We start from the raw sequence: 18,772 nt of genomic DNA, 5'->3' as shown, positions 1-18,772 counted from the left end.
CCTTCCTTCTCCCTCCCTTTAGGTTTTCAGCTGAGTTTGACTTTCGCACGTTTGACCCGGAAGGGGTTATTTTTTTTGCCGGGGGTCACCTGAACAGTTCCTGGATCGTCCTGGCAGTGAATCATGGGAAACTGGAGCTGCAGCTGAAGTATGGGGCAGTGAGTCGTGTCACCAGCAGTGGGCCTGTCGTCAACGATGGACAGTGGAGAAAGGTCAGGGTTCAAAGGTTAACCTGGGGTCACTATAGTTAAGATGGATCAGTGTTTCTCAACCCCTGCTCCTGAGCGCCCCCCCTGCCCTGCGTGTTTTAGATCTCTCCCCGCTCTGTCACACCTGATTCAAATGATCCGGTATCGTTGCGAACGGCAGCCTGTTTTCATTGGTTGGGTTGTGGTCTGGGGGGGGAATTGGATTGGATGTAGGGAATGATGGATGTGATTTAGGATCCAGACACTTTACAGTGGGATATGAACCTGTTGTTTCCAATTAGTCAACATCAATCATCCCCTGTCCTGATTGGTTGACAGATTTCAGTGGAGGAGCAGGCGCGGAGTCTGGTGATAAAGATCAACAAGGAGGCGGTGATGAAGATAGCTGTGAACGGAGACCTCTTCACCCTGAAGAAAGGCCTGCACGAACTGAACCTGACTGTAGGGGGCGTGCCTTTCAAGGGGAACGGACTGGTCAACCAGGTGCGTGAGTCTGGTCTCTAAGATAATGTGTGTTCTGTAATGTAATCTGAGCTCCTCTGTTACGCTGTGTTCTGTAATGTAATCTGAGCTCCTCTGTTACGCTGTGTTCTGTAATGTAATCTGAGCTCCTCTGTTACGCTGTGTTCTGTAATGTAATCTGAGCTCCTCTGTTACGCTGGGTTCTCCAGGTGAATCCCAGGCTAGACGGCTGCATGCGTGACTGGTGCTGGCTGAGGGGGGAAGATACATCCATTCAGGAAACCATCGGGTCGAACAACAACATGCAGTGTTTCTCCTCCGAGAGCCCTGGTGCCTATTTCCCAGGGACCGGCTTCGCTCTCTTCAACATCACACACGGTGTGTGTGTGTGTGTGTGTGTGTGTGTGTGTGTGCGTGAGAACGAATAGGATGCCCTTTATCAATAAGTTAATCTTATCTTCAAAAGTGACACAAAAATAAAACCTGTATTACGGATTGACTCACTTGGCGGCAGTAATGACAGGTTATTCCTGCTAGACTAAACAAATCTGGCTAACGGCCAAGTACGGGAAATCATCACGGCTAGCGAGAGCATACCTGTGCCTCCCCATAATGTCTGGACCGGCTGAAAGGGTTTTCTGGGCTGCGGGCCTGATAGTCAACAGATCACGTGAGCCTGCTTGTCTACTCCCAGACCACGTGGACATGCTCATTTTACTAAACAAAAGTAAAAGATCATAATAATATGGACATTGCCTAGTGATTCTTTACATTTTTAAGATCCAATATCTATGGACGTGACAGCCAGATTTAGCTTGGTTTCTGTTAATTAATTTTACATAATGTATTCCTTCCAATGATAGTTTCTTATTCACTGGATCTTGATGGTAGGTTTGTTTAATGCAGATTGTAACATAACTATAGACTGTTGGTCTAAATATTAAATGTAGTTTTGTTTGGGAATTACAGTTTTAAGGGACTGTATATAAAAATGAGCTGGCCAGATGGTCTGATACATTTAGTATTTAGTTGTTATGGCCAGAAAACATTGACACAAATACATTAGCTAATGTAAGGCAAGTTATACATATCTCTGTGCTAATTCATGGGAGAAAATGCTAGTTTTTTTACACCATTTATAGTTCATTTGCAACTGTAATTAATGGAAAAGCTTGTAACAATAATTTGAAGTAAATCACTTGTTATAAAATACTAATGACTTGACAGGTCTGTGCATTAGCTTATTTGCTGCTGTTATGGCATTTCTGAATCTGAAATCTCCTGAGAAAATAAATCTAGCCTAATTGTTTATACTAAAGCGTTATTGAGGTTAATTACCTTTTTAAATAAAACGTTTAATTTACTGCATAACTTATTACAATTTACATTGAATGTCCTTGTCCACCTGGTCATACTTCTGACCTAGTCTAAAATCAAATAGCCTCTGGATTTAGCCCAGAGAAATGTATTTATTATTCCAATTGGACTCTTAATATCTCACCCGGCACAGCCAGAAGAGGACTGGTCACCCCTCTGAGCCTGGGTCCTCTCTAGGTTTCTTCCTAAAATTCGACCTTCTTAGGGAGTTTTTCCTAGCCACTGAAATCCAACACTACTGTTGTTTGCTCCTTGGGGTTTAAGGCCGGGTGTCTCTGTAAAGCCCTTTGTGACAACTGCTGTTGTAAAAAGGGCTTTATAAATACATTTGATTGATTTAATTATTATTCATTTAGTACCTCTCTTTTTGGCACGAGTGGGTGGGCTTGACTGTTCGACGACAAAAGCTGAGGAATTATCGATAGTGAAAATATTTGTCATGCACATCCCTAGTACGTATCTGTCTTTGTTTCTGTATATCTGTCTGATGAGCTGTCTTTCTCTCTCTCTCTGTCTGTCTCTTGGTCTTTTTCTGTCTGTCTCTTGGTCTTTCTCTTCCCAGTAGAATCCCAGTCTCTGAGTGTCCAGTTGTCTGTGCGTCCTGCCTCCACTGTTGGCGTTCTGTTAGCACTCGTTTACCAGGACAGCGTCCCTCTGTCCATCGCCCTGTCCGACTACCATAGAGACAGCCAGGAGTGGCGAGAGGTGAGACGGTCTGTCTCTGTCTGTCTGTGTGTGTTTGCCTGTGTGCCTGTGCATCTAACCCACCCCTGTTCCCGCTCTTCAGTTTGTCCTGGTCTCGGTAGGAGACGTGATCGTGGCCAGCGCCCCGGCCTTCCTGTGTGACACGGAGGTTCATGAGATCAGCGTGAGGGTTGTAGGTAACCTGACCGTGCTGGAGGTGGACGGTCTGCCTGGGCAAAGTCACACCAGACCTGGTCAGGATCTGGTGGACCTCAGCCTGCCTTCCAGTACCTTTATAGGAGGTCTGCCTGGTAAGTGACACACACACACACACACACACATTCTAGGGACTAAAGCATAACCATTCCTGACCTCCAACCTGTGACCTTTTGTGTCAGACGTGCCCCTGGTGTCAACCCCGGTGTCGTCTTTCTTCCGCGGCTGCATGGAGGTGACGGTGAACGGGCGAGCTCTCGATCTAGACGAGGCCTTCCACAAACACAACGACATCCGCTCCCACTCCTGCCCTCTGTTAGGGGGCAACTTGTGACCTCTGGAGCCCCCCGTCCCCAGAGGGAGTCATGGGAAGTGACCCCTAGATGCTGACCCTGGGTCAGTTTTTCATTTCTCCCCACTAATAGTTAAGGGTTACCCCTAGGGAGGTGGAAGCTGATCCCAGATCTGTAACTAGGTGGAAAACCTCACCCCAGAGTCCATCAGTCCACTATAGAATCCAACTGAACCCACAGGGCCTTAACAAGTGGTGTGGCCCAAATGGCACTTTATTCCCTATTTAGCCCATAGGGCTCTCATCAAAAGAAGTGCACTATATAGGGAATAGGGTGTCAGTTGGGTTGCACCCCCCTGGATGGCCCTCAGCCAATCCACTTTTATTACCATTACGTGGAAGAGACCACTTGCACATCTGACGCGTGTTGCTGCTGCGTGCGTGCAGGGATGAATCGGCGTCATCTTTATGGGACACAGACAGACACAGCACCTTGAACACCGGCCTTGCTAGTATCAAGTCTGTTCTTCTAAGCGTGCGGTTTCGCCTCTGCCTTATTCAGAGTAGATTTGATCCGAAGGTGGAGTAGCTGGGAATCACCTGGACCAGCGCTTCTCCTCTCCAGGCCTCAGGAATCACAGTACTGCTGGTTTTAGTTCCAGGAATACCAGGGGGAAATCATTGATCAGGTCGAAATGAAACCAGCAATACACCAGGTGCCTAGGAGTTGAGAAGCGCTCACACAGAGGTTTGGCGAACCAACTGAATTCGTTGTGGAACGAGACTTGTCGGGTCGGTGGTGGTATTCAGTAGGCACATGGCTTTGTTGTAAAGCTTGCACACCATCGGTCGTAGAAATGGACTGAGTTTATTTAGAACATCTGTTCGGTGCTTTACAACTTATGCAAACGTAGTCTACCTACAACTTAGCTCAGCACACTGCCTACAGATTACAACCTAGGCCTTCTCTAAAGAACTCAATATGACCCCCGAAATCCTGCCAGGCAACGCTTCTAATCCCTCACCAAGCCGCACACAGTTCATCCCTCAGCCAATGAACTGCCGTCCCTTCCCCGGAATCACCAATCAGTAATGTACAATAACCAATCACAGACAGACAGAAAGGTGAGAGGGCACCAAGAGCACTGCAAAACCACACCCCCAACACTACAGTACAATACTACACAAAAACACACTTCACAAGCTACTGAGAGAAAACGTGTAAGCGCTGTAAAATACTGTATATGTAAATATGTGACTACAATACTTTTTAGAAATAAAAGAACCTAACCCTAGTGTAAAACCATTTCAGTTCTCCAAAGAATTGTCAAAAAAGATAGAACATATTATTTCATTATGCCAAAAATGACTCCAGTATTTGCTCTTTTTGTGCTTTTGTTTTCTACTTTCTGGTGAATGAATTTCAGAATGTAGCCATTTTTGTGTATTTTTTTTAAATCTTCTGCATTGTATATTATTATATGGAACTATCAGTTTGTATTTGTATTTCAGTCTTTACATCCCTGATCAATTCTACCTGTTTGAAAACCAAATAAAGATGGTTGTCTAAAGATGATGGCTTGGAATACAGTTTTAAGACGGCCTCTGTCTTTGTTTGGTCTATATTACAAATAGCACCCTATATAATGTAGTACTTCTGATCAGGACCCTGACACCGAGTTCCCATTGTGATGTGCCTGCTCAGAAGTTGAAAGTGGAATATACACTCACATAAAGGATTATTAGGAACACCTGTTCAATTTCTCATTAATGCAATTATCTAATCAACCAATCACATGGCAGTTGCTTCAATGCATTTAGGGGTGTGGTCCTGGTCAAGACTATCTCCTGAACTCCAAACTGAATGTCAGAATGGGAAAGAAAGGTGATTTAAGCAATTTTGAGCGTGGCATGGTTGTTGGTGCCAGATGGGCCGGTCTGAGTATTTCACAATCTGCTCAGTTACTGGGATTTTCACGCACAACCATTTCTAGGGTTTACAAAGAATGGTGTGAAAAGTGGGAAAAACATCCAGTATGCGGCAGTCCTGTGGGCAAAAATGCCTTGTTGATGCTAGAGGTCAGAGGAGAATGGGCTGACTGATTCAAGCAGATAGAAGAGCAACTTTGACTGAAATAACCACTCGTTACAACCGAGGTATGCAGCAAAGCTTTTGTGAAACCACAACATGCACAACCTTGAGGCGGATGGGCTACAACAGCAGAAGACCCCACCGGGTACCACTCATCTCCACTACAAATAGGAAAAAGAGGCTACAATTTGCACGAGCTCACCAAAATTGGACAGTTGAAGACTGGAAGAATGTTGCCTGGTCTGATGAGTCTCGATTTCTGTTGCGACATTCAGATGGTAGAGTCAGAATTTGGCATAAACAGAATGAGAACATGGATCCATCATGCCTTGTTACCACTGTGCAGGCTGGTGGTGGTGGTGTAATGGTGTGGGGGATGTTTTCTTGGCACACTTTAGGCCCCTTAGTGCCAATTGGGCATCGTTTAAATGCCACGGCCTACCTGAGCATTGTTTCTGACCATGTCCATCCCTTTATGACCACCATGTACCCTCTGATGGCTACTTTCAGCAGGATAATGCACCATGTCACAAAGCTCGAATCATTTCAAATTGGTTTCTTCAACATGACAATGAGTTCACTGTACTGAAATGGCCCCCACAGACTGGTCAAGATGCCTCATCAAAGAAGGGATGGTACTGGTATGTCAGGGGCAGGCCAACTGGCCTGTTCTAAATGACAAAAATCCTAAAAGTTAATGAACACATCTTTAACCTGTACCTTCGTCAGATTTGACAGAGCCAGAGGAAAAGAGCACCATGATGTCGTTCAGTGTTTTTATCTTGTACAACATTTAATATCAGGAGGTCACCGTGAGACAGTACGGTTGGTTCTCTTACATCCTTGTTAATCAGTCTGCTGTGGGAGTTGTGTTTTTGTCTGTATATACATGAGTGTGTATATACAGTTAACTCTTAAAAGTATTTAGACTGATGATTAGCATTTTTCTGTCTTTGTATTCTATCACTATGTATTTGTCATTATACCATGACACTGGGGATGTGCTGTCTATCTACTTTAAATTGAGGGTATTTTATCCATCTCAGTTGAACCATTTAGAAATTATACCAGACAAACTAGTAACCCCGGTAACAGAATGGACATATTACCCACCCCCAAAAGAAAATAGCCTGTAGAGTTCTGGAATAAAGTTTTTTGGACAGATGAGATGATGAACCTGTGTCAGGGCGATGGGAAGGATGGGTGTGGAGGAAGAAAAGGCACTGCCCCTGAAAATGTTGACGGCGCCCACAGGAATTTCACTGATGATGTGACCGCTTACATCTGAAAGGTACCGAAACATCTTGTCTATTCAGATACAACTACATGCCTGAAACTCCTCGGGCCGGCCTTCATGCGACACAAACACACTGACACGGCTAAGAGTTTCTTGAGGGCCAAAGTTTCTGATTGGCCAGGTCAGTCACCTGACCTGATTCAAATTGAGGACCCGCCCAGTGTCGACACTGGATAGGACATCCCAGCGTTTTGTCTGCTCTAGTTGCCTTGGTACCCAATTTATTAAAACAATAAGGCATCTTGGGGGTTTGCGCTGTGTCCAGGCACTCTGATGCGTCGTGCCTAAGAACAGCTCTAAGTGACCCCCCCCCCCCCGTGGCTTATTGCTTAAATACGCGTTGGTTCCCTGGTATCGGGGAATACACAGAAATTGTGCCGTCCCTTTGTGAATGGTTCATCGGATATGGATAGAAATACCTTAAAATCGACCTGACCGTCTGGTCTGAAACCACATGGTCATGGTGTCATTTCAAATCCAAAGTGGTGGAAGACAGAGCAAGAAAAGTGTCACATGTCAACATTTGCAATACATGATTCTATAAAGTATGAAGAAATTACAGTAGGGAGACATTAAACCAAGACAGACTGGTGACAGTATTTGGAGTCATTACCTAGTCTGGTGGTTAAGGATATCATTTAATATGTTTTATATGCAACTCATTTACTGCATGTAGAAGGCGCCAGTTTAATAAAAGCACCTGGTGAATAAATAAATGGCTCCAATCAGCCAAGTGGTACAGAGGATTTGTGTGAAAGGCAAATATGTATGACATCATAAGGAATGGAATAAATATAACAACTGTTTCATAATATTTCATAAGAGATTGATAACTAACACACCAAAATACCAAGGGTAAACATCTCTGCATTTGAGGGCATTTAAAACGTGATTGGTTCAAACAAGTCCCTGTATTATTGAATTACTACACTACTACATTCTTACAGTTCAAAGGTCATCTCTAGTCCGGTCTTTCAGGCCATGTGTCTTATATTCTCTGTACTAGTTCAGAATCAAGCTTCAGCCCCTTTAAACCCTTAGTCTGCTAGTCACTTGTTTCCCGGCCCGTAGTACCTAACTATTTTTTGTATGCAGTTCTGAAGTAAAAGAAGTATAGCCAGGTGGGAAGAGCTATAGATTGGAAAGATACTCAGCATTTCTTATATGGGAGCTATATCTGATTGACTGGAAGGGAAGCCATCACACCCTAACTCCTTCAGAACATTGTTGGTGACATGCTAGGAGTTGTTTCTCAACCCCTGGGTCTCTCTTCCTCTGGCTTAAAGGTTAGGGGTTAAAGGTTGAATGTTAGGGGTTGGAGGATTGTTAAAGAAGGTCTTCAACAGGCGTAAGGAGGGGGCTTCTCGAAGCCAGAGGGTCCGTACACGAGGCCAGGGTAGAGGGCAGGGGCGTTGGGAGTCATTGTGTAGCTCTGACCGGGCTCCTGGGAGCCAGTCTGGGAGGACGGCTGGGAGGGGGGCTGGCTTTCCTCTGATGGGGAGGAGGGTGTCAGGGTCATCTCCACGACGGGCTGGGAGTTGGAGTGGCCTTGGTAACTGCTATGGTGCTGAAACAGAGAGAGAGACACCTGATATTATATGAACATATCTGTAAATAAATGGCAGTTTGGAAACACTCTGTATATATTTGTGATACATTTGTGAGTAGGCATTTGGGGGAGTTTATTTTTTACCAGCATGGGTGACTAGTTTGGGGTACGTATAAAGTTAATCTTTTACTGCAGTGGTGTTACAGCAAGTCTTGATGCGGGTTGTTACCTGCATGGGGGGTAGTTGGGTTAATTCTGGTTGTTGTTACCTGCATGGGGGTAGTTGTGTTAGTTGTCACCTGCATGGGGGGTAGTTGGGGTAGTTCTTACCTGTATGGGGGTAGTTGGGGTAGTTGTTACCTGCATGGGGGGTAGTTGGGGTAGTTCTTACCTGCATGGGCAGTGCAGGGTAGTTTGGGTAGGCAGGCAGGGCCTGTCCGTTGGGGCAGAAGCTGGCATAGGTCATCACATGCTGGTTAGGGTTGTAGAGGATGTGGGGGGGTGGGGCGGGGCTGGAGATTATCTTGCTGGGCGGGTTCTGAGAGGGGGAGGGAGGAGAGAAGAGAAACAGGGGGATGGGGGAGAACATGGTCTGTGAACATCGTTACCAAGGACAAACAGACGCACATCAAGGAGAGCATGCATGGGATCTGTGCGTTTGTGCATGTGTGTTTCTCTTCTGTGTGTGTGTAGTGGTGTGTGTGTGTATGTTGTATGTGTGGTGGTGTGTGTGTGTGTGGTGGTGTGTGTGTGTGTGTGTGTATGGTGTTGTGTGTGTACGTGTATGGTGTGTATGGAGTGTGTGTGTGTGTCTGCGTGTGTGTGGTGGTGTGTGTATGCTGGTGTGTGTGTGTGTATGGTGTGTATGGTGTGTGAGTGTGGTGGTGGGTATGTGTGTATGCTGGTGTGTGTGTGTGTGTGTGTGTGTGAATGGTGTGTATGGTGTGTGAGTGTGGTGGTGGGTATGTGTGTATGCTGGTGTGTGTGTGTGTGTGTGTGTGTGTGTGTGTGTGAATGGTGTGTATGGTGTGTGTGTCTCACCAGGTCCTTGTAGGCCCCCAGGATGGCAGCAGCGATGATGCCCAGGAACAGACTCAGAACGTTGAGCACCACACTGGACCACAGCAGCCGATAGAGATGAATCACGTCCCAGCAAGCATTCACCCCCGTGAACTCATAGTACTGGGTGTGATAGTCTGGACTAGAATGAGAGGACAGACCTCATTGTACTGGGTGTGAAAGTCTGGACTAGAATGAGAGGACAGACCTCATTGTACTGGGTGTGAAAGTCTGGACTAGAATGAGAGGACAGACCTCATAGTACTGGGTGTGAAAGTCTGGACTAGAATGAGAGGACAGACCTCATTGTACTGGGTGTGAAAGTCTGGACTAGAATGAGAGGACAGACCTCATTGTACTGGGTGTGATAGTCTGGACTAGAATGAGAGGACAGACCTCATTGTACTGGGTGTGATAGTCTGGACTAGAATGAGAGGACAGACCTCATTGTACTGGGTGTGATAGTCTGGACTAGAATGAGAGGACAGACCTCATTGTACTGGGTGTGATAGTCTGGACTAGAATGAGAGGACAGACCTCATAGTACTGGGTGTGATAATGCCGGTAAACACATTATCGTCATCATCAAACCACACGCATCTGACAGCAGAATGATTGTGAATGAGACCGTTGGCATTTCCTCAGTATGCTCCTGGTTGGTATGGCGGGCACATCTTATTTATGAGTCCCTGGATGAATGGCAGCCATTTACAACATGGCAGAATGGTTGGCAGGGCAGGTTACCAGAATATTACAACTGACCATGGTTGGCAGGGCGGGTTACCAGAATACTACAATTGACCATGGTTGGCCGGGCATTTAATTGCAATAGCCCAGAACCTGGCATTGACAGTGAAGGTAAGAATGTCCTCACCAACATCAAGTTTATTGAGACAGACCCACTCACGTTCATCTTTCTATCCATTTCGGGACGTGGTCCTTCAGTATCCAGAACCAGACATCCATGTTTCCTGTCCCTAACCATAACCCCAAACCTAACCCTAAGCCTATTCTCAACAACCCAACTTTTATTCCTAAACTTAACCTAGCCTTAATACCTAATCCTAACCCCTAATCGGTAATGTCTAAAGCTAAATGCAAACGATATTCTAAAACTAGGCCCAATTGTAAGTTTTTCCCTAAGCCGAACCCCTGAAAGCTGGAAATGAAATGTTTGCTTGTGGTGACCAATTTGTCAGGTGTTTGTAGTGTCCCTACATGTATTCATGTGTGTGTAGCGCGCGCACATACACACACACACAGGTAGGTTTTTCCTCTCACCTGTCACAGTTGTACAGGTCACAGCAGTAGCAGGTGTTGCTCTTCAACCTCAGTTTACATTTACTGTTGCCCACACTGCAAGTTACCTAAACAGACAGATGCATTTAGACACAGGCCAACAGACATACAGACACAGGCCAACAGACATACAGACACAGTAGAGACAGGCCAAAAGACATACAGACACAGCCCAACAGACAGATAGATAGACCCTGTAGAGACAGGCAAACAGACAACAGACACAGTAGACTCAGACCAACAGACAACAGACACAGTAGAGACAGGCAAACAGACAACAGACACAGTAGACTCAGACCAACAGACAACAGACACAGTAGAGACAGGCAAACAGACAGACAAAACAGAGACAAAAATGCTATGGGCTAAAATGAAAACATTGACAGTGTCACTAGGTGGCATCTGAGAGCAAGAGAAAAGACCACATTCAACCAACCTGAAACAAGCATTGCAGACGAGAACAGTAAAAAAGTGTTTAATGTGTTTAATTTAAAGTGTCTAATGTCCCTGCGCTATCTATTCACCAATCTTTAACTAACTCTCCATAATGACTTCATCTATTTTTAACTAAATATCTAAAGAACTTGCATAGCTTTTACCCTCTAAAGACTTCACCCACCCAGGCTTTAAATAAATCCATGAATTCTGAAAGCCAAAAGCAAATCAACAATTTTCTCAGAATTTCCTGTGTGAGTGTGTGTGTATTGTGAGTGTGTGTGTGTATTGTGAGTGTGTGTGTGTATTGTGAGTGTGTGTGTGTATTGTGTGGGTGTGTGTATTGTGAGTGTGTGTGTGTATTGTGAGTGTGTGTGTATTGTGAGTGTGCGTGTATTGTGAGTGTGCGTGTATTGTGAGTGTGTGTGTATTGTGAGTGTGTGTGTGTATTGTGAGTGTGCGTGTATTGTGAGGGTGTGTGTGTATTGTGTGGGTGTGTGTATTGTGAGTGTGTGTGTATTGTGAGTGTGCGTGTATTGTGAGTGTGTTTGTATTGTGAGTGTGCGTGTATTGTGAGTGTGTGTGTATTGTGAGTGTGTGTGTATTGTGAGTGTGCGTGTATTGTGAGTGTGTTTGTATTGTGAGTGTGCGTGTATTGTGAGTGTGTGTGTATTGTGAGTGTGTGTGTATTGTGAGTGTGTGTGTATTGTGAGTGTGTGTGTTGTGTTGGTTGTGACTCACCTCAGTGTAGTAGTTGTCGTATGTGTAACCCGACCTGCTAACGTAGTGCTCACACCTGTCTTCCAGCAGGGGCCTTCTGTCCTGGGGGGGAAACCAGACGTTCAGATGGAACAAACACCCCCGAAGCCGGCATCTTAAGAAGAGCACTAAGGGTGTAGATATGAGGGTGTAGATACGAGGGTGTAGATATGAGGGTGTAGATACGAGGGTGTAGATATGAGGGTGTAGAGACGAGGGTGTAGAGACGAGGGTGTAGATATGAGGGTGTAGAGGAGGGTGTAGATATGAGAGGGTGTAGAGGGTGTAGAAACGAGGGTGTAGAGGAGAGGGTGTAGAGACGAGGGTGTAGAGACGAGGGTGTAGTGACGGGGGTGTAGATACGAGGGTGTAGATACGAGGGTGTAGATATGAGGGTGTAGATATGAGGGTGTAGATATGAGGGTGTAGAAACGAGGGTGTAGAAACGAGGGTGTAGATATGAGGGTGTAGATACGAGGGTGTAGAAACGAGGGTGTAGATATGAGGGTGTAGATATGAGGGTGTAGAGGAGAGGGTGTAGAGGAGGGTGTAGATATGAGGGTGTAGATGTGAGGGTGTAGATATGAGGGTGTAGAGGAGAGGGTGTAGATATGAGGGTGTAGATGTGAGGGTGTAGAGACGAGGGTGTAGATATGAGGGTGTAGATATGAGGGTGTAGGGTATTGTGTATAATTATAATAGAAGCCAGTAAAGTTGCAACCTGCTCCTGACACAGTACTATACTCTGTCCTGGGCTCGGGCCTGGAGTAGTGCCCTAAATGGGAATAGGGAGCTATTTGGGACGCAACCTAGCAACCTCTGCAGGACTGTAGTCACAAGCTATCAGCCCCAGCCACCCATAATGCCGAGCAGGACAAGTGCTGAGATGGATTGGTCTGATGTGACCGTTAGTCTGACTGAAGCCCTGAGGAAGTATTAGCGGAGTATGTATAAGGAAGCTACTGCATTAACACCAGGAGATGAGTGTGTGTCTGTACAGATTTTAATGTACTTGAGGGGACCATCATTTGCAAATTAGGGCTTAGGTTTAATTTAGTGATGCCTAAAATGTGTGTGTGTGTGTCGTTGTATGTGTGTGTGTGTGTTTGTGTGTGTGCGTCGTTGTATGTGTGTGCGTGTGTGTCGGTGTGTGTGTGTGTGTGTTTATTGGTACTGACAATAAACTCAGAGGCGATGATGCCGTCCACGATGGCACAGAAGAAGGAGGCGATGACTCCCAAACTGATGAAGATGATGGCTGCAATGAGCTGGAAGAGGAAGGAACAGGAGGAGGTGTTAGAGGAAGAGAAGAAGGAGAAGATAAAGAACCAGGTACAGGGTTAGATGAAGGTCAAGTTTGGTATGAGCTATAAAACAATGATGGTTATGATGACAAAACACACACACCCAGACACACACACACACAAACACACACACATAGACACACACACACCCAGACACAATGTTCCAGTGTTGGGCAAGCGCCCTTGTCTGAGATGATGTCTTTGTCTGGATGAGGGTAATAAAGGAAATGTACAGCTCTCAGCTTCCTGCATCGTCAGGCAGAGGGGCTTTATGGGTAATTTACTGTCCTCCATTCAGGAGGAGGGGACCAGCGGGACAAGCCCGCTACACAGCGGAGGTCAATCTCATTCTCCCCAGTCTGATTCTACAGCACACACACTTACACAAAGTCACACACAGAGTCATGCACGTACATTTAAACACACACCTTTTCAAAAAAATATTTTAAGATACATCATAAGCCCTTTTCCCTCTATACATTCATTAATCCATCCAGAACCCCTCCATCTTTAAATCCATCCATCCAAGATACCTTCATCCATCCAATCATCCATCCAACATCCCTACATCCATCCATCCAAGATCCCTTCATCCATCCAATCATCCATCCAACATCCCTCCATCCATCCATCCAAGATCCCTTCATCCATCCAATCATCCATCCAACATCCCTCCATCCAATCATCCAATCATCCATCCAAGATCGCTTCATCCATCCATCCAATCATCCATCCAATATCCCTCCCTCCATCCAATCATCCAATCATCCATCCAATATTCCTCCCTCCATCTATCCATCCAATCATCCATCCAAGATCCCTTCATCCATCCATCCATCCATCCAATCATTCATCCAATCATCCATCCAACATCCATCTATACATACATACATAAATCCATTCCGTTCTGCAGAATGTGTTGTTAATCCAGGCCTGTAAGTCTGACTTGATTGGTGAATAAAGGACTGCCGTTGGTAATTAAAAAAGAAAAAGACAAGTCATGACCGACCACACACAGACACAAACACTCACACACACACACACACACACACACGTGCACACACGCACACACAGCACCCCAATCTTCACCCTCTGCAGACCCAGCTGGCCAATCACAGATGGGTGTTCGTAAAGTTGATATCGCTGAGTGTTTTTACTGGCTTACCAATCGCTTGTAACACACAGCTGTTAGGCTGACGACCATATGCCTGTCCTGTACCGCCAAAGGCCTCTCTGCCTCCTTCCCTCCTCATTCCTCTGTCCCTTCACCTCCTGGTTCCAGTCTAGTTCATTATCAGTTTCCTTGACTGCTGTTTTCATGGGCTGCAAATGGAGAAAACTGGCCTGGCACAAAGCTACACAGAGTGTGTGTGTGTGTGTGTGTGTGTGTGTGCGTGCGCGCGCGTACGTGATTGCAAACTGTAAAAGCAGCAGACAATGGTCACTGACAACAGGATTAGTTCACTTCAGCACCAGCTGCCAGCTCGTAAAAAAAAAGACAGAAATGGGACCAGAAGGAAGAACTAAAGAAAGGAGAAATATAGTGCACAGAACGGCATGGAGAACCGGCAAGATGAGGAGAGAGGTTACTTTCAATGTCCTGCAACGGAACCTAATGGCTGTGTCAAGGTTGACTGCCATCGTGTGGACAGCAGAATGAATGGTCCGGTGATTGGTGAGCCGGTCCAATGAGCCGGTGATTATCAGCCACTGGGAGCACTTGGGCCCACCGGGTAAAATACGGGCCCTTTAGTGTGCTGCAAGGTCACTGGTGAAACAACACACACTCACCTACACACACTCACCTACACACCCTCACTTACTGCTAGCTGAAGGACTGTCTCTGAAATACAGCACAACTCCGACCCTCCCCCATTACAAGAGGATACAGGACTCCTGAGGTAACGCAGCCTGTTTCCACCGTAACCAATAAACACCCAGAACCTTATCCTGGTCAGGTGATAGAGAACAGGTCCTTCAATCACCACCCTCCCAACAGACCTGGCTCTACTGGGGTCAGAGGTCGTTGAGTGCCAGGGAGTGGCACGGTGGTGTTGAAGCTACAGGGTGATACAGACCTGTCTCTACTGGGGTCTGAGGTCAGGACTGAGAGCCAAGAAGTGATATGGCGATGTTGAAGCTACAGGGTGAAACCTCCACCTGATCATTTCATCCTGCTACCCATTTACTGCTGTTTCTACAACAGAGGTGAGGGATAGAGACGGTGAAAAAGAGAGAGAAAGCGAGGGAGACAGAGAAAGAGAGAGAAAGGGAGGGAGACAGAGAAAGAGAGATGGAGAATGGCAGAGGGAGACAAAGAGAGAAATGGAGACAAAGAAAGAGCAGGAGACAGGAAACAGAGAGGGGGACATAGAAATAATAGGAGACAGAGAAAGAGAGAGAGATAGAAAGGAGTCTGAGAAATAGGTTACTGACACCCCAGTTCATTAAGTGTAGAATTCTCTGGCCCGGTGGTCATTGTAAAGCCGGGGACACGGAGCTGTGCTCGTGAACTAGAGACAGGCCTTCGGCAGGACACACTGGTCACAGGGAGAGACGCATAGCGTGCGTGTCGACCCAACTACCTGTGGACAGTCACTAGTGAAAATGTAGCCAGGCACCTTGCGATGGATCTGGTCAGCGTGTGCCAGAGGAAGACGTGACGAGCTGGCCTGATACACGACACCAGACACACCTGATGAATAAATGACTAACCTGGGTGGCTCAGGTACCGTCACTGATACCCAGCGTGTCGAGAGCCACTGTCTCCATGGAACACTGTCCCCCTTACAGAGAGGCTCCTGTCATCCTGATGCTCCGTCCAATGCTAACACAATTTCCTGTGTCCTCGCCCGAGCTCTAAGCCAATCACGTTCACTTGTCTGACCGCAGTTCCAATCACATGCATTGACCGGGACCATTACAACAGTGCAGTGATCTAATTTGCTGTTCGCTGAGAAATGGCCATCTGCTATAAATTATTTTCTAAACTCATAACATTGGTAACATAACCTGCAAATTGTTCAGGTTTTTGGTTCCAAGAATAGGCCTGATGGCAGGTTGGCACAGACACACTGCTGTAACAGTTCTGTACCTTCATTACACCAAAGGGATAGAAAGAGGAAGTCAAGCTAGGCCAAGTCTGGGTTAGGGTTTAGCCAGTAACGATAAAATTGGTTAGGTTTAGGATTAACATCAAGGCTAGAGTTAAGGTTTAGGTTAATGTTGGGGCTAGGATTTGGGTTAACATCTGGGCTTTGATTAGCGTTAGCAACTCACCATGGGTCTGCGGTTCTCTAGCAGGTTAATTCCAACGATCCCCAAGAATGCTCCAAAACTCAGCTGGTGAGAAAAAGAGAGAGGGGGAGAGGTCTGAAACAGGTGAAAGGTCATGTCACTCTCATGGCAAGAGTGTTTACTTAACGCTAGGAGTGTTCAAGTTACACCAGGAAAGTGTTCACTTTACACTAGGGTACCCTTAACATAACACATTTTTATTGTAACCCCAGCCAAGCACCGCTGATTCATCTAATGAACAGCCTGTCATGGATTTGAAGTGGGAGTGCTTGTCCAGAACTACAACAAAAATGTGTGCTTTTGGGGGTATTGGAGGACTGTAATTGGAAACCACGGCACTAGAATTGCTCACTTTACACCAGAAGAGTGTTGACTTTACACCAGAAGAGTGTTAACTTTACATTAGAAGTGTTGACCTTACACTAGGAGACTGCTCACTAAATACTAGGAAAGTGTGTTGACTTTGCACCAGGAGAGAGCTCACTTTACCCTAGGAGTGTTGACTTTACACTATACTTTACACTAGGAGTAGTTTCTCTCGGTGGTACTGTATATGAGTGTGAGTCCAAAATGGCCCCCAATGCTCCATATAGTGCTTTGAATGTCACCAGGGCCCTGGTCAGATATAGTCCACCACAAAGGCCAAAGGGAGCCCTTTGGGACACAAGCCTGTGACTCACGACGATCCCAGGGTAGTATCCAGCGACGGCCACATTTCTGGTTCGCATGGCAGAGACCAGACCCACCACCAGCGCCACCACGGATAGACCCAGGAGTGAGATGGTCACCCATAATGCTGTCCTTCTCCGCTTGGCATACTGGACTGAATACAGAGACAATGCGTTGACATACCATTATAACAGTGTCACACACTTGTGTATATACACACCCACACACATTGTGTTAAAGTGATTCATACGGTCCCAAAATCTAGCTCTTGACCTAACCGTGTCTAACAAATATACCCAAACAACCAACCGGCACTCGGGAGAAAATAGCAACACAGCAAACAGACAGACAGTAGCGCTAACTGCCGTTTGTATGATCACCGGACTACTGTAGCCTTTCCCCAGCGTGCACAGTTCTACCCGTTGGTACGTAAAACTTTCTGCAGATAAGGTACAGCAAGTGAAATACCTCATCTCCAAATGTATCAACAGTCGTGCATCAGTAGCACTGGGCCACTTCATTTTATATTAAGTAAAGTGCCTTAAAAACATTTCATTATTGAATTATTTGATTAGGGAATCACCATTTTACCTGCAGGACCCAGTTCATCTGGTGTTTGTGTTCTTTGTGGCGGTGGTTGTTGCTGATCTGTTGTTTGCTGCATTCTCCCACTGATTTCTGACAGGGTATTAGGATAAGAAACAGCCAGCCTGCCCAAAGTTGGTTTGGGGATATTCTATTAAGGCTGAACAGCAAAAATCCACACACAGAATAGGAATTCAGTTTTTCTCTTCTCTAGTCTTCTGCAATAAACATTCCTCCCGGACTGTCCTTAACTGCGTTCCCAAGCGCTCAAGGGACCGTCTCCAATCGCGCCAAGGAATCAGTCACCTCACCTGTCGCGCGACGGGAGGAATGAAAATCAATAACTCCAATGATCGAATAAGATCTGTTGATTCACGTTAAACAAAAAAAGACCGGCAAGTTTTCTCAGTAATCTCTTGACAACATTCCACTGAATCCGATACCCCCTTCGATTGAATGTCCGTTACCAAAGATGCGCAGCAGACACCGGGACTGTACCGCCTCTTTCTCAGAAGTCAGAGCGGTTGATGACCTGGCTTAGAGGTAGCGTTCCATAAATAATGTATGGATTTAATCAGTGCGGAATCGTTATGGCACAGTTCAGTTAATTATTTACTTGGCAGTGACACTAGTGCCTGCCGTGGTGTTTATTAATCATAAAGATGACGGTAGGCCTATCAGCATCCATTTATGACAAAAATCCAGACTGGGTTGTCCAATGCCACGGAGCTATTGGTTCTAAAAAATTCTAGTACTATCCTTTACACCAGACCCCTCTCCTCCCGGTTACTGCAGAACTGCCTGGCAAAAAGATAATGACACTGACTGTGTCACATCCCAAACTGAAGGTATTAAACCAGACCAGCAAGTAAAACCAACGGCGACCAATAGGTTTTGTATATTCAAGTGACTGTGGACAGCCAGGGACCTCTACAGTGTAGAGATGAACTAGTTGTGTAGCATACTTAGCGGTCGACCAATCCAACCATCAATAGCACATTCACCCACCCACCCTCCCATCAATCCGTACATCCATCACACACCCACCCAACCTATCCATTTCATATGTTACTATAAACCCGGTGCTTTGAATGCTCAGTGATGATAGGCTGGTAGCCGTGGTATAAAAGACCGTATGGGTAAAATACGATTTACAAGAGCAACAAGGCAACTCATGGCTTTCACAG

At 45.9% G+C, this 18,772-nt stretch overlaps 2 protein-coding genes across 4 annotated transcripts in view; one reads left to right on the top strand and one right to left on the bottom strand.

Annotated features, from left to right (window-relative positions):
- Positions 1–4,811, top strand: part of gas6 (growth arrest-specific 6) — an 18,097-nt gene extending 13,286 nt beyond the window's left edge. The window contains exons 10-15 of one of the 2 annotated variants that reach the window (XM_029116594.2): positions 23–212; positions 528–692; positions 881–1,049; positions 2,611–2,753; positions 2,836–3,043; positions 3,131–4,811. In XM_029116594.2, the coding sequence (XP_028972427.1) occupies positions 23–212; positions 528–692; positions 881–1,049; positions 2,611–2,753; positions 2,836–3,043; positions 3,131–3,282 (1,027 nt within the window). In that variant the 3' untranslated portion in view covers positions 3,283–4,811. The remainder of the gene's footprint in view (positions 1–22; positions 213–527; positions 693–880; positions 1,050–2,610; positions 2,754–2,835; positions 3,044–3,130) is intronic. The other variant, XM_029116595.2, reaches the window with a different exon arrangement.
- A 1,273-nt stretch (positions 4,812–6,084) lies between these two features.
- LOC105020072 (transmembrane protein 255B) lies at positions 6,085–18,572 on the bottom strand. Of its 2 annotated transcripts, XM_010886752.3 has the most exons (9): positions 17,592–18,572; positions 17,012–17,154; positions 16,314–16,376; positions 12,909–12,998; positions 11,713–11,793; positions 10,519–10,604; positions 9,220–9,379; positions 8,570–8,716; positions 6,085–8,196 (listed from the first exon to the last, which is right to left on the bottom strand). In XM_010886752.3, the coding sequence occupies exons 1-9, from the start codon at positions 17,662–17,664 to the stop codon at positions 7,969–7,971; spliced, it is 1,071 nt and encodes a 356-aa protein (XP_010885054.2). In that variant the 5' UTR covers positions 17,665–18,572; the 3' UTR covers positions 6,085–7,968. The 2 variants fall into 2 exon arrangements, with proteins under 2 accessions (XP_010885054.2, XP_034145518.1); XM_034289627.1 differs by lacking the exons at positions 16,314–16,376; positions 17,012–17,154; positions 17,592–18,572 and adding an exon at positions 14,200–14,419.
- Between the last annotated feature and the right edge of the window lie 200 nt (positions 18,573–18,772).

This window comes from Esox lucius, chromosome 22 (genome assembly GCF_011004845.1).
Source record: "Esox lucius isolate fEsoLuc1 chromosome 22, fEsoLuc1.pri, whole genome shotgun sequence".
NCBI lineage: Eukaryota > Metazoa > Chordata > Actinopteri > Esociformes > Esocidae > Esox > Esox lucius.
This window is presented reverse-complemented; position numbering and strand designations above follow the sequence as displayed.

What these genes read in the sequence shown, in the direction of transcription:
- LOC105020072 (XM_010886752.3), bottom strand. Translation starts at nt 17,664, where the DNA reads ATGCAGCAAACAACAGATCAGCAACAACCACCGCCACAAAGAACACAA. An exon ending in ACGACAACTACTACACTGAG is followed by an intron (nt 10,605 to 11,712) that starts GTGAGTCACAAC and finishes CTGTCTGTTTAG; the next exon opens with GTAACTTGCAGTGTGGGCAA. An exon ending in ACCCTGCACTGCCCATGCAG is followed by an intron (nt 8,197 to 8,569) that starts GTAAGAACTACC and finishes TCTCTGTTTCAG; the next exon opens with CACCATAGCAGTTACCAAGG.